General features: G+C 38.9%; 1 protein-coding gene across 1 annotated transcript in view; it reads right to left on the bottom strand.

Moving 5' to 3' along the window:
- The window catches only part of Hinfp (Histone H4 transcription factor), a 34,018-nt gene that overhangs the window by 13,867 nt on the left and 5,879 nt on the right, over nucleotides 1–14,272 (bottom strand). Inside the window, exons 4-12 of the mRNA XM_089646044.1 lie at nucleotides 11,273–11,488; nucleotides 11,019–11,234; nucleotides 10,765–10,980; nucleotides 10,511–10,726; nucleotides 10,257–10,472; nucleotides 10,003–10,218; nucleotides 9,749–9,964; nucleotides 9,495–9,710; nucleotides 5,156–5,364 (exon numbers count right to left, since the gene is read on the bottom strand). Coding sequence (XP_089502170.1) covers nucleotides 5,156–5,364; nucleotides 9,495–9,710; nucleotides 9,749–9,964; nucleotides 10,003–10,218; nucleotides 10,257–10,472; nucleotides 10,511–10,726; nucleotides 10,765–10,980; nucleotides 11,019–11,234; nucleotides 11,273–11,488 — 1,937 coding nt within the window. The remainder of the gene's footprint in view (nucleotides 1–5,155; nucleotides 5,365–9,494; nucleotides 9,711–9,748; nucleotides 9,965–10,002; nucleotides 10,219–10,256; nucleotides 10,473–10,510; nucleotides 10,727–10,764; nucleotides 10,981–11,018; nucleotides 11,235–11,272; nucleotides 11,489–14,272) is intronic.

Genomic DNA, 14,272 nt, shown 5'->3' with positions numbered 1-14,272 from the left:
TTCAATTGACCAGGTGAATAAGACTGAATTGATTCATTTTTGTGAATGAATCTGCCCATGTCTACTGTACAATGCAATAATATAAACAAAATTCTTCAGTTGCGAATGTCTAATGGTGTTTTGTCAAGTTAATTTTACACAAATTCTGTTATGTATTGTATATCAATGTATGTATTCATTATTGAATTGTCTGCTTATTCAAAGTCCTAAAATTAAAAATAAATAAGTAACTTATGTGATTTTTAATACTAATTCAGTTAGAGTGATTCATAACAAAGAAATAGATACAATTTATTATTTGTATATATATATGGGATAATTTTTAGTCTGATAAATTACGATTGAAAAATTATTTGCCAAGTGAAAACACAAAAAAAGCAATTTTTGAAGTTCCCTTCAAATGAGGTACATTCTAAATTTTTTAAATTAAAAGTAGTAATGCTTAATATTTATATAAATATAACTTTTTAAACCTTGTTTTGGGTTCTATTGAACTTTAAATACAAAATTTCTTGTAATAAGTACTTTAAACCATTTTTGTTAAGATTGGGTTTTAAGGCAGAATAGTGATTTGCTGGAAAACGGCTCTCTAAAACTCTGGACTTTTTCATCTTAATTTCTTAATGTTATTTTTTTTTTGCTTTTTTATTTAGGAAAAAATACAGCAAAAACACCAACATATGATAGAACCAAATGAGCCTACTGTAAATATTGCACACAAAGGACCAAACTTGGAAGATTTAGAGTACGAAGATATTCTTATTGGTTCATCAGCCACTACTGTCAAAAAGGTACTTATATTATACTTTTTTTTTTTTCTATTATTTCTGGCTTTCACCCTTCAAGGGTGTTCTTGGCCATCATTTAAAATTATTGAGAAATGAAAGGTGAATTTAAATATTAATTTTATTTAAATAGGCAAATTTCAAAATTATAATGAAAATTGGAGTCGAGTTCAGACTTAGAAGAGATGAGATGTTGAATGGAGGGGAGGCAATTTTAGATATGGGTTGATAGAAGAGAGGATATTTGTTTAGAGAGGGACAACCAAAAAATATGTGATCTAAAGTTCCCACTTCTAGACCACAGAATGTACAATCTGGGGAGTCAAGAACGTGAATTTTAAAAAGGTGGGAAGGAACGGAACAATGTCCGATCCTCATTCGAATGAGTGAAGAAATTTATTTTTTGGAAAAATGAGGGAATTGCTGAAACCACGGTTTTGATGGAATAGTCCTTTGTATTGAGGCATAGCAGGCTCCCTTGGATTGACTAGCAATGTGCCAATACTCTGCCCAAACATTGCGGGATCTATCTTTGATGATGGAAAAAATGTCAGATAGGGGAATGTGGTTTACGAGGGTAACAACAGGGTTGGACGCTCCTTGTTTGGCCAAGGCATCCGCAATATCATTACCCATGATACCAACATGTCCAGGAATCCAAATCAGAGTTACAGTTTTACCAGAGCTTTGAATGGAGGCTATCATCCCTCGAATAAGGCATACAAAATGATCATCAGGATGAAGAAGAGGACAGGATTTAAGTTTTTGGAGGGAACTGAGAGAGTCAGAGAGAACGAGGGAATGTTCAAAATTATTTTTGATTATATATTTGAGAGATTCTATTATTGCAATGCACTCGGCTGAAAATATTGAAAATTGATTTGAAATTTAATGAAATATTCTGTCATTAGAATTATTGTGGTAAACGTTAATACCTATACCACAGTTAGGAGAGTCGGGAGATTTGGATCCATCAGTAAATAAAAGAGAAAAGTTGGGCCATTTAGATAAAATAATGTCATTGAACATATTATTGACAGTTCGGGCCGGGAGATTGGAATGACTTTTAAGGATTCCGATCCCTTCTAATATTGTTGGGGATAGGGTGACGTGACTATATTTTAATTTGTATAAGGGAAATAGATCATTTTGGATGATTTGAAGCTCTGAGAGAGACTTAAAATTTTTACAGATATCAGGAAGAGGTTTAGTTGAAGCTCTGATTGTAGATGAATGGGTTGAGTCAATGAACAACGAGACGCTGGGGATAACCTGATGACATTTAGAATTTAAACATTTAAGAACAAATTTGTCAGCAAATAGTTGACGCCTTAAATAAAGAGGAGGATCAGAACATCCTACTTGAAGGGAATTGATGGGTGACGATTGCATCGCTCCAGTTATTATTCGCAAAGATTTAGATTGAATTGAAATTTAAATTAAAACTTATTGTTACTTGTTACATGCACCTGCTTTAGCCCTCATGAAGTATATTGTCGAAAGGCGAGAAGTTTTATGATTTCTATGATGCGTGTTCCCAACATCGTGATAATAGGTTCGTATTTTACTAAAATTTTATTATTTAATAATAATCTCAAAATCAGATTGAATAGCATGGTAATCAGTTTTTATTTCTATATTGTTTAGGAGCAAAAAAACAGCAATTCTTTGGCGAAATTACCAAAGACCGAAGACCAAGGATGGAGCCGTGAAGAATCAGAGCAGGAGCTTAATATTGAAGAGGTGATAGAAGAAAGCGATGACATTTGCATAGAAGGGTGGAAAGTAGTACAATTCGATTATTTTTTTAAACAAATCCAATGCATTAGTAAACATGATTCCCTTTTTAACTTTAACCCTAGATAACTAATCGCTCGTCGAGGCGACGACGCGCTACTCGGCGAAATTCGAAATCACTTACTTCCCCCCGCTACCTGACCTTGACTCTTTCATTACCTTCCTAATTTGAGTAAACAGTGCAGCACGTGACGCGATTGCGGCCACACGCATACTAGGACGTGCCCTATGACCATCTCGTCATCCGCTGGACAAAAGCTTAGTTATGTCATTGGTACCAATTATTGTACTAACTTTTATAATTTTGTAACTATTGTCATCTATGTAATTATGTACTGTTTGTTTCTGCAATAAACAAAAATAAAATAAAAAATAAAATAACAACAATTTTTATTTTTAAGGTACGTACATTCATATATTTATTGTTAATGTTGGCGAATCTTCTACAATAGAAGCTCCGGTTCCATCTATGTCAAATGTGCGTAAAATTTGCTACCTGTGTCCATCCAAGGCCCCGAGGATGACCAAAGACCGTTGCACCAGATGTAGAGGGGCTATTTGTGGTCCACATAAAGTTGACATGTGTGGTCACTGTGTACACTGATATTTTGATATTAATTTGTTCATTATAATTCCTTCCTTTTGTGCCATGTAACAAGTTCCTATCTTAATTAAGTATTTTTGATTTATTCCTAGTGTTTTATTGTGTAGTCCACTCGACGAAAGTGTAGTTACAATGATACAATGAAAACAGTTTAGTTATCTAGGGATAAATAAATAAAAAAACTTTCTTTTATTTCTCAAGGTCAACATTATTAATGATGTTATTAATATGTATAGATATTCTATCAAATATAAACTTTTAAAATTTACCAAAAAAATCCACCTTCGATTTTCTCGAAAACGAAAGCTCAAATAAAAAAAGACATAACCCAAAATTGACTTTGAAAGGTAGATTCATTCACAAGTTATACCGTTTATACCACGAGTTTCCGAACACCGTGTAAAACAAACTTTCTTTGTATCGGAAATGTTTCTCAAATGCGATTCGTAAAGCCAAAAGCTGTTCAAATCTAATTAGATTTGACAACAGCAAGTGAATGATGAAACATTTATAAAAAATGTCAAATTAAATGGTTTACCAAAATAGTAGATTCTGAAAATAAGTCATACCTTTTTACTAAGTTGTTTCTTTTACTTAATATTTACGATTTCCGATTGCGTACATTCATGATGCGCGACATGATGAACGCACATTTGACGTTGTATTTTAACAAGTTCATTAATGTACAACTACCGCCCTCTAGGGACAAAAATTGAAGACATTTTGACAGCTTGAGAAAATCCTCTGGCGTATAACAAGCGCTTAACAATCAGACGAATTTCACCCGTTTTAATGATTGATTTTTTTATAATATATATTATATAGGTAATTGCATTGGCTTTAAATGCCAGTTAACAGTTTATCTGTTTTCGTGTCAATATTCGGAGGTATGATATTTTTAATGAGTGCGGGGAAAATACAAAACCAAACTTACGAAAATCTCAAACGCTCAAAGCATTTTATCGTCAATATCTTGGTGCTCTAGTGGCTACCTGTCCATGACTCGGAAACCTACATCCAAATGTTCTTGAGGAGCATAAAGGCAAAATTCAACACCGAGCCATTTTAATAATTTTATCATTAACTTTGGAAAAACACTTTCGTCATTGCATGGGAATAAACTGGTTGATTGGTGGCTAGCTTGACTACCAACTCATAACGCCAACGGCTGATTCAAGCGATCCATATTAACATTCTGGCTTTCAGAGTTTTCATGAAAAAAATCAGTCAGTCCTCCACTGAGAGACAGCCGGGTTCTCAATGCCTCATAAACTCTGGTCAGCCATCAACAGGATAAGGTGCTCCCCCAGTCGATGTGCCCACATGATGCATAGACGGGGCCTTAATGAGTCTGTGATATGTGAATGCGGTGCAGAGCAGACCAACAAACATGTGGTTAATTCCCCAGCGGGATTGATGAGGTCCGCAGGGCGACGCCTGAGACCCTCGACTGGCCTGTAGACCTAGACATACCCCTTCCTACCCCCCACCACACGAAAGAAGAAGAAGTTAATCCTTTTATAGTTGCTTTAATTTGCAAACTATTTGCAGATGCAGCAAAATCCAAGAAAGTCATATTTTCAGCTTTCAACTGTCCCAAATAAACATAAGGTAATGAAGAGTTACCTTCACAGATTAAAAATAATCGACAGAGACACCTGTTCATAAGATAATTAATACCAGCAAAATGATCAGAATCTTTCAGGGCCGCCCTGAGCCAAACAGTAAAAACCTCAAGGGGGCTGTATTAGGTATTATCACCGCCTTGACTCCTTGACAAGTGGCGCCCGGAGAGGACTGCTCCAATTGCGCCTGTACAGGGCCGACCCTGCCATCTCTCGATGTCCTGTGTCCTTTTCAGCATTTAAATTTAAACTAGATGCAGAATGCAGACTTTAGACCATGTCCGTGGGGAATTATCACCCCTTCCATCCACATCCACAACCTAATAAACAGATAAATTACTCACGCGAACGGACAAATGTGACACTTAAAATGCTTTTCTCCGATGTGTGCGCATTGGATGTGCCTGCTGAGGCCGCCGGGCGTGCTGAGGGAGAGATCGCAGAACTTGCACTTGTAGGATTTGTTGTGGTAGCGCTCGTGGTTGCGCAGCAGTCGCTCATTGTAGAATACCTTATTGCAAGTGAAGCACTTGAAGTCGTTGCCTTCTGTTGTCTGCAATCAAATGTTGAGATTAATGTTTTTTATTTATTATTCGTGACAGAGTTGTATGGAAATCTATCCTCTCTGCCTACCCAGCTTGATGGTTTATTAGTTAGTTATTTGTGTTTGTCTGAATAACAATGGGTTTTACTATGCCTGTTTCATTGAGAGGCGTATTTTGAAACAATACAAGGCTAAAATGCACCCGTAATGTACTAGCGCTGATGGTTTTAGAAGTACAAACAAATAAATCCTTTAGAAAGAATACACGATTTGCGCATACTAATCTCATATACTTCTTATCCTCAATTAGTGCGGGTGCATTTTTAATGTGTTTAGGGTGGTTTCAGAAGTTCTTAATTTGGGTTTATTTTTTGATAATTTCTATTAATTGTTCTATCATAGATTAAATTTAAAAAATGAACCCAAACTAAGAACATAAGAACCTATTTTTTATTACACATCAGATGTTTTTTAAATAAATCCAAAATGAGAACCTAGTTTTTATTTAATACAAAATAGGATCATAGGTTCTTAATTTGGGTATATTTTTTTAAATAATATATATTAATCATTATACTATCATAGAAGAATCTAAGAACCTAGCATTTATTTAATACAAAATAGGTTGTTCTTAGTTTGTATTTATTAAAAAAAAATCTGTTATAAATATAACAATGAATGGATTATTTTAGTTGTGTCGTTATTTTGGTTGTGTCACGTTAAATGCTAAATCATGTTTCCTTTTGTGTGAACTATACTTATATTATTAATATTAGGAGAGTAGAAACCGTTCATGAAAGAATAAGGGATATCATTTTTTTTAATTAGGGGCCGTTCAAGTATTACGTAAGCAGATTTATTACAATTATTTACCCCCTCTTCCCCCTTGTCACCAAAAGTAAGCAAAGCTCTTACCCCCCCCCCCCCCTCCCATGCTTACGTAAAAATTGGTACCTATATGCATTTTTCTGTTAATGTATTCTGTTTTTTTATTGATTCATAAGCGAAAGAGGATCAACGGTAACACAAATATTAACTTGCTTTGATTTGCTTACAACACGTCAAATCGTCAATCGTACTGAAACGAAACAATAGATTGATGGAAGAAATTTTGACAAGTGAGTAGCGCGCTGTAATTCACCAATTCGCTTCTAAGCGAGTACCTAAACGTATTAATTATTTGTGGGAATCCCCGAATATGTATTCGGTTTTCAAACATAGACAATGTGTGGGTTTCCAATGTGTAAAAAAAAATAACTACTGCTGAGCAGTGCTGACGTAATCACTGTCTCGACCCCCCCACCCCCCATGTCTTCAAAAATAAGCAAAGCAAAGACCCCCCTGCCCCCCTATAGTGCTTACATAATACTTGAACGGCCCCTTGCAAAAGATATCACCAACAGAATTCCAACATACCATAAGCCACAAATCGATGGCTTAAAAAGTCTAATTACTAGACTCTACTAAGGGGAATGCAAATTTGTATGTGTTTTTTTAATAATAGTGGAACCTCTCATAACGAGCAACTCTCATAACGAGTTATTCGCATAATGAGCAAAACAGATTGTCAAAAGAATGCTCCCTTAATAAGCGACATTTCGCATAACGAGTGATACAGAAAGTGGAAGTCCCATCTTCACGTCACTCACTTGTTCTGCTAGGACGTTAGTGTCGCATGTGATCTCACATTTTTCCAAACTTGTTTCAGACATTATTTTTTTTTTTTTTTTGTGAAAATTTTAATAATCCCTGGCTCTGTGGAAAGATCAAAAGAAGACAGCCATAAGGGAATAAAATTAACTGCACAAATAAAACATAAAATCATTGAAAAGAGAGAATGAGGTGTGAGGCTGATCTACCGAGTACATTCAGTCTGCATCAACGATTTGCACCATCTTCAAGAACAAGGATAAAATTAAGAAGATAGATGCAACACCACTTTGTTACTCCGGCCTATGGACCAGTAGGTTATTTGTAACTTTAAAAAACTCTTCACTAAAACACTCTGCGAGCATTTTTTTGAGGTGACTGAAGGGACAAGTCTCACTCTCAGAGAGTTTTGGAAAGATCACTTTTACTTCGCTGCTTGCCTCAAGATGATTGACAAGGCTTGGGAAGGGGTTACCAAGAGGACCCTCACTTCTGCTTGGAAGAAGCTTTGGCCAGGTTGTCGAATGTGATTTTGAGGGGTTTAAAACAGTACCTGTGGAGTCTACAGTCAACGAGATTGTGTCTTTGGCCAATAACATGGGACTGGAGGTGGATAACAATGGTATTGATGAGCTTGTGGAACAGCACAGTCAAGAGCTGACCACCGAAGGGCTTATGGAGTTGCATTGTGTTTCACAGCAAGAAGTTGTGGAGGAGGAAGTAGCAGAGCAACAATCTACTGGCGCAATAAGAGAAATGGGAAACTGTTGCATCGTACCTTGAGAAGCATCACCCTAATAAATAGGTGGTTATGAGCTTGTGGAACAGCACAGTCAAGAGCTGACCACCGAAGGGCTTATGGAGTTGCATTGTGTTTCACAGCAAGAAGTTGTGGAGGAGGAAGTAGGAGAGCAACAATCTACTGTTTTTTTTTTTTTTTGTTATTTGTTTTTGGGGTATTATGCCGTGTTGCGCTAACTCCTTCTTTAGCCAACGTTTCGGACAGCATTGCAGTGTCCATCATCAGGGCAGATGTGTTATGTGCCCTGATGATGGACACTGCAATGCTGTCCGAAACGTTGGCTAAAGAAGGAGTTAGCGCAACACGGCATAATACCCCAAAAACAAATAACAAAAATACTTTTGGCCGTGAAAATCTTAAATCATATTTAACAATCTACTGGCGCAATAAGAGAAATGGGAAACTGTTGCATCGTACCTTGAGAAGCATCACCCTAATAAATAGGTGGTTATGCATTCTACAAATAATAATGTTGTATCATATTTTACCAAATTTTGAAGCGTCGACAAAAACAAATGTCTCTAGAGAGCTTTCTAGTAAAAAAGAATAAATTATTTGTCATAAATTCATAAACAATTATTAAAAACTAGTTACTCCGACTTTTTTATTATTTTTTGCAAATCGATATTTCATTTCAGGTTGTTATGCTCCTTAAAAATTTATAAATATGTAATTTTATTTGAAAAAAATTTTAAATTTAAAAAAAAATTGAGAATTTTTTTTGGCGTGGAACGCATTATCGTATTTCACATTGGGAAAAATTGTTTCGCTTAGTGAGTGTTTTACATAACAAGTAATATTCTGAAACTAATTATGTTCGTTATGAGAGGTTTCACTGTATACACAATTTACAAGGATTGTATTAGGACATAGGTAACTACGTATCTATTTAAAAAACATAAATAAATTATGTTATATAATAAATATTCCCAACATACTTCACAAACTCAAATAATATGTACTACAAACACATATAAATCGGTTAAAATAATAATTCTTACACATATATTATTATACATAATAGAAATTTAAAAAATTAAGATGCCTACCTAGCTATCTTTTGTATTGTAAACATGGAAGCAATTTCAGTAATGTTATGAATTTAATCTTATGTAAAAAGTAAATTCTCCAATGTTATGAATTTATTTTTATGTATGTTGTGTTACATTATCTACTTAACATGGACCAAACATATCAATTTGACTGTCCTGAAACCAACCCAGTTGGACAGTCAAATCATTATTATTCTGTAATTGTATTTTTTAGTATCTTATTAAGAAAGAAAGAAAGAAAGAAATAAATATTCTCTTTCTAACGTGATCAGCATCTGCATGGGAATTTATAATTTGGGAGGCATTTTGCCTCTAACAAGTATGCTACATTTCTCATGTCTCTTTGTGAATATTTCTTGCTTTTAATCTTCCACAAACAAGATTTGGTTCAATAGAAAGAGGTTCAATAGTGTTGGTGGCGAAGCTGGCGCCGCAGTTGGCGCACGCCACGCACTTCTCGTTGGTGTGGACGCGCATGTGACACTGGAGGCTGGCTGCCTTATTTGTGCGGTGCGTGCAGCCCAGCCAGCCGCACGCGTACACGTGTGTGCCGTCATCCGTACCCAGTGTGTGGCTCTTCACATGGTCAAAGAAGTTCTGGACAAAGGCAATTATTAAAATATAGCTTTCTTAACCTGTCTCTCGCAGTGATCCCTGTACTTAGTGTTGGTGGCGAAGCTGGCGCCGCAGTTGGCGCACGCCACGCACTTCTCGTTGGTGTGGACGCGCATGTGACACTGGAGGCTGGCTGCCTTATTTGTGCGGTGCGTGCAGCCCAGCCAGCCGCACGCGTACACGTGTGTGCCGTCATCCGTACCCAGTGTGTGGCTCTTCACATGGTCAAAGAAGTTCTGGACAAAGGCAATTATTAAAATATAGCTTTCTTAACCTGTCTCTCGCAGTGATCCCTGTACTTAGTGTTGGTGGCGAAGCTGGCGCCGCAGTTGGCGCACGCCACGCACTTCTCGTTGGTGTGGACGCGCATGTGACACTGGAGGCTGGCTGCCTTATTTGTGCGGTGCGTGCAGCCCAGCCAGCCGCACGCGTACACGTGTGTGCCGTCATCCGTACCCAGTGTGTGGCTCTTCACATGGTCAAAGAAGTTCTGGACAAAGGCAATTATTAAAATATAGCTTTCTTAACCTGTCTCTCGCAGTGATCCCTGTACTTAGTGTTGGTGGCGAAGCTGGCGCCGCAGTTGGCGCACGCCACGCACTTCTCGTTGGTGTGGACGCGCATGTGACACTGGAGGCTGGCTGCCTTATTTGTGCGGTGCGTGCAGCCCAGCCAGCCGCACGCGTACACGTGTGTGCCGTCATCCGTACCCAGTGTGTGGCTCTTCACATGGTCAAAGAAGTTCTGGACAAAGGCAATTATTAAAATATAGCTTTCTTAACCTGTCTCTCGCAGTGATCCCTGTACTTAGTGTTGGTGGCGAAGCTGGCGCCGCAGTTGGCGCACGCCACGCACTTCTCGTTGGTGTGGACGCGCATGTGACACTGGAGGCTGGCTGCCTTATTTGTGCGGTGCGTGCAGCCCAGCCAGCCGCACGCGTACACGTGTGTGCCGTCATCCGTACCCAGTGTGTGGCTCTTCACATGGTCAAAGAAGTTCTGGACAAAGGCAATTATTAAAATATAGCTTTCTTAACCTGTCTCTCGCAGTGATCCCTGTACTTAGTGTTGGTGGCGAAGCTGGCGCCGCAGTTGGCGCACGCCACGCACTTCTCGTTGGTGTGGACGCGCATGTGACACTGGAGGCTGGCTGCCTTATTTGTGCGGTGCGTGCAGCCCAGCCAGCCGCACGCGTACACGTGTGTGCCGTCATCCGTACCCAGTGTGTGGCTCTTCACATGGTCAAAGAAGTTCTGGACAAAGGCAATTATTAAAATATAGCTTTCTTAACCTGTCTCTCGCAGTGATCCCTGTACTTAGTGTTGGTGGCGAAGCTGGCGCCGCAGTTGGCGCACGCCACGCACTTCTCGTTGGTGTGGACGCGCATGTGACACTGGAGGCTGGCTGCCTTATTTGTGCGGTGCGTGCAGCCCAGCCAGCCGCACGCGTACACGTGTGTGCCGTCATCCGTACCCAGTGTGTGGCTCTTCACATGGTCAAAGAAGTTCTGGACAAAGGCAATTATTAAAATATAGCTTTCTTAACCTGTCTCTCGCAGTGATCCCTGTACTTAGTGTTGGTGGCGAAGCTGGCGCCGCAGTTGGCGCACGCCACGCACTTCTCGTTGGTGTGGACGCGCATGTGACACTGGAGGCTGGCTGCCTTATTTGTGCGGTGCGTGCAGCCCAGCCAGCCGCACGCGTACACGTGTGTGCCGTCATCCGTACCCAGTGTGTGGCTCTTCACATGGTCAAAGAAGTTCTGGACAAAGGCAATTATTAAAATATAGCTTTCTTAACCTGTCTCTCGCAGTGATCCCTGTACTTAGTGTTGGTGGCGAAGCTGGCGCCGCAGTTGGCGCACGCCACGCACTTCTCGTTGGTGTGGACGCGCATGTGACACTGGAGGCTGGCTGCCTTATTTGTGCGGTGCGTGCAGCCCAGCCAGCCGCACGCGTACACGTGTGTGCCGTCATCCGTACCCAGTGTGTGGCTCTTCACATGGTCAAAGAAGTTCTGGACAAAGGCAATTATTAAAATTTATTTATAATATTATTATGTGGATAAATCTGGACAATCATGGGCAGATTTATTCATAGTGTGGAAAGGAATCAACCTGATTCCTCTATTCCCCATTCATTTAATTCACAAAAAAAGGAAAGCAGCCCTAAATTTTCATTTTCTTTCTAAAACACTATTCTAAATGACGCAACACGCGAGGGGGGTATGTAATTTATTAATATATGTAGTATATTAACTGTATCATACGTGTCCAGAATTATGCCAGCATTTTCAATAAAATTCATATTTACGTAAAATTGAAAGAACACTTTCTCCGACTCCAAAATCTTCAGATACCGTGTCGCCGACACATAGAAGATCTTTTGATTCAATTAACTCTCAAATAACATGCCACATTAGTAAAGAGAATTACATGCTAATATAGTAACAGAACCTGAAACGAATCTAAAGAAATATCTATCTCTTCACCCAGGGCCACCAGACGAGGAAATGACCACCGCCAAGGTACTGCCTCAATATTTACATTGTCCCCCCCTACTATTCACCGAATTTGAAATTTCAATGGCCGACACCTACAATCAATCACAGCAAAACAGAAGTAAGTAGCTTAATTACGAGTTCTAAATAACCATTTCTGATAACAAATTACAGGAAACTGGTCATAATTATGACCGAGAAATAAATATCAACATCAAAAAATGACTAAATGCTGAAATAATAACCTGAAAACTTACACCTCACTGTATTTTCTGCACTTTGAAAAAATGTTCAATGTAAAATGTCAAGCATCAAAGCCAATACGTAAAACTGTATATTTTATTGTAAAATAAATAGACGAGATTAAGGGTGATGGTTTAGTTGAGTTGAACTGACCTAGTTAATTATTAGGTATTGCCCCATAACGTTGCTTTCCCCTCGGCAGGCCAACAGCCGAGAGGAAAAGTACATAACTAATTCACTCCCCATGAAAGGGCAGTTCCCCGTCAGTAAAGACCCGACTCGAGTTTGTCCTATAAATATAGAGCCAGATTCGATGTCAAGTCAGTTCAACAACTACCTCTGAAAAAGAAACAACTTTTCTGAAAAACTAAAACCAAGTCTCCAAGTGAAATATTTAACATTGTTTTATTCAGTAGTAAAATCAGTTCCCTTCCAGTTTAAAATCAGTTTTGCCTAGTAGTAGATTCGTGTGTCAAGACAGATTTAGAAACCAATTCTTCTCTGTACTTTGACGTACCTTCACTCCATTTTTCACCACGCTCTCCGAGGCTGATTTTGTGACAAGTTGTGTCCAGCACCCACGTGTTTACAGTATCTGTACAGACGAATAACTGTCTCGTACATTAACAATAAAAGTGAATATTACAACCAGTGACAACAAGTGACCTTTGGGTGTGGTAGAGTGCTAATATATTAAAAAATGGCATTGATGTTTTTTTAATTTGGGTTTTTATAAGAAGATTTTCAGGAAATCGGTGCCACGCACTGCCAAATTGAATGTTGGCGCTTGGGCTGGGGAACAACGATGACCTGGGTTTTTATAATTTATGGCACGGGATACTATACACAATACCTCCTGCAACTTCACGGCGTGCCGCCCATAGTACCCGCCCAGCAATTATCCAGAATAATATTGAAATATCTATGAAAGATTATAATATTTATATCCTTTATAGTACATACTCATCATTTTTACCTTAATATAACATTGTACATCGAAATAATTTAACTGTAAAATAAATACAAATATACATAATTAAATTAAATACTTTGTTTAATAACCACTTAATTTTTTTATTAATTTTCACATCTACCGGTTTCGCTTCAGTTAAGCTTCATCAGGATGTTAATTAAAAACTAAAAACTAAGACAGAGAATGGGCATATATTATCACGAAGCAGATCTCTCAAACGCATTTTAAAAACCCGCAAAACTAAATTCAACGTAGAACCTGGCAGCACAGAGCGACGCGCATTCTACTGCGCATCAACGCCAAAACCCAAACGGTTTTTGTGATCGGCGGCGATCGCCATTCCAACTCTAGCCTTGGTCTCAAAAACATGTGCGGTTGGCAACTCCAAAACCGGTCTCGGACGCTGAGCGCCGGACCCCGGTCCCGCAACATTACCAAAGTCTAGCACGCGCCCGTTTTGCGCGTGTAGACGATCACAACCTTGGTTACCACTCCACAATGACTGGGAGTAATACCTCGCTGGCCTCGCAACTCCTGCATCCCCCGGGACAACTCATGTAAGCGTATACCAAACCTTTGCCCCATTATGTGCCTTCTTTTAATGTCTGTGAAACACGTCTGCCAGACAGAGCAAATATGAGAAAGAGATTGTTCAATTCAATCAGCCAGGAAATAATTTAGGATGTATACTGTGTCCCCATTTTGTGTTATTCTATGTACCTGTTGACTGTAAGTCGACTCATTTATCATTCCCATAGGAGTTTCATTTGACGAGGGAAGTGGAGTCTAGATTGTTGAATGTTCCCCGTGTAAAGGTATTCTTGCCGATCCAAACCTGAGCTGAATAATTAGAGTCCCATAATTCTACCCTCTGACGCTGTCAAAGCCGGCACTGGCGCCCCACGCGGCCCATAACGCTGGGGCCCCGTTCTTAACACTGGCGCCCCATGCCAATTCGTAACAATATATAGGAGGACAGAGGGAGACAGAATATAATATAAAAAAGTAAGAGTATATAAAAGACAGAGACAAAATACATGAAAGAGAAGACAAAATTGCTAATAGATATGTGTGAGGGAGAAAGC

The sequence above is a fragment of the Hesperophylax consimilis genome, chromosome 2, assembly GCF_061612785.1.
Source record: "Hesperophylax consimilis isolate HC1 chromosome 2, BYU_Hcon_1.0, whole genome shotgun sequence".
In the NCBI taxonomy this organism is placed as follows: Eukaryota; Metazoa; Arthropoda; class Insecta; order Trichoptera; family Limnephilidae; genus Hesperophylax; species Hesperophylax consimilis.
This window is presented reverse-complemented; position numbering and strand designations above follow the sequence as displayed.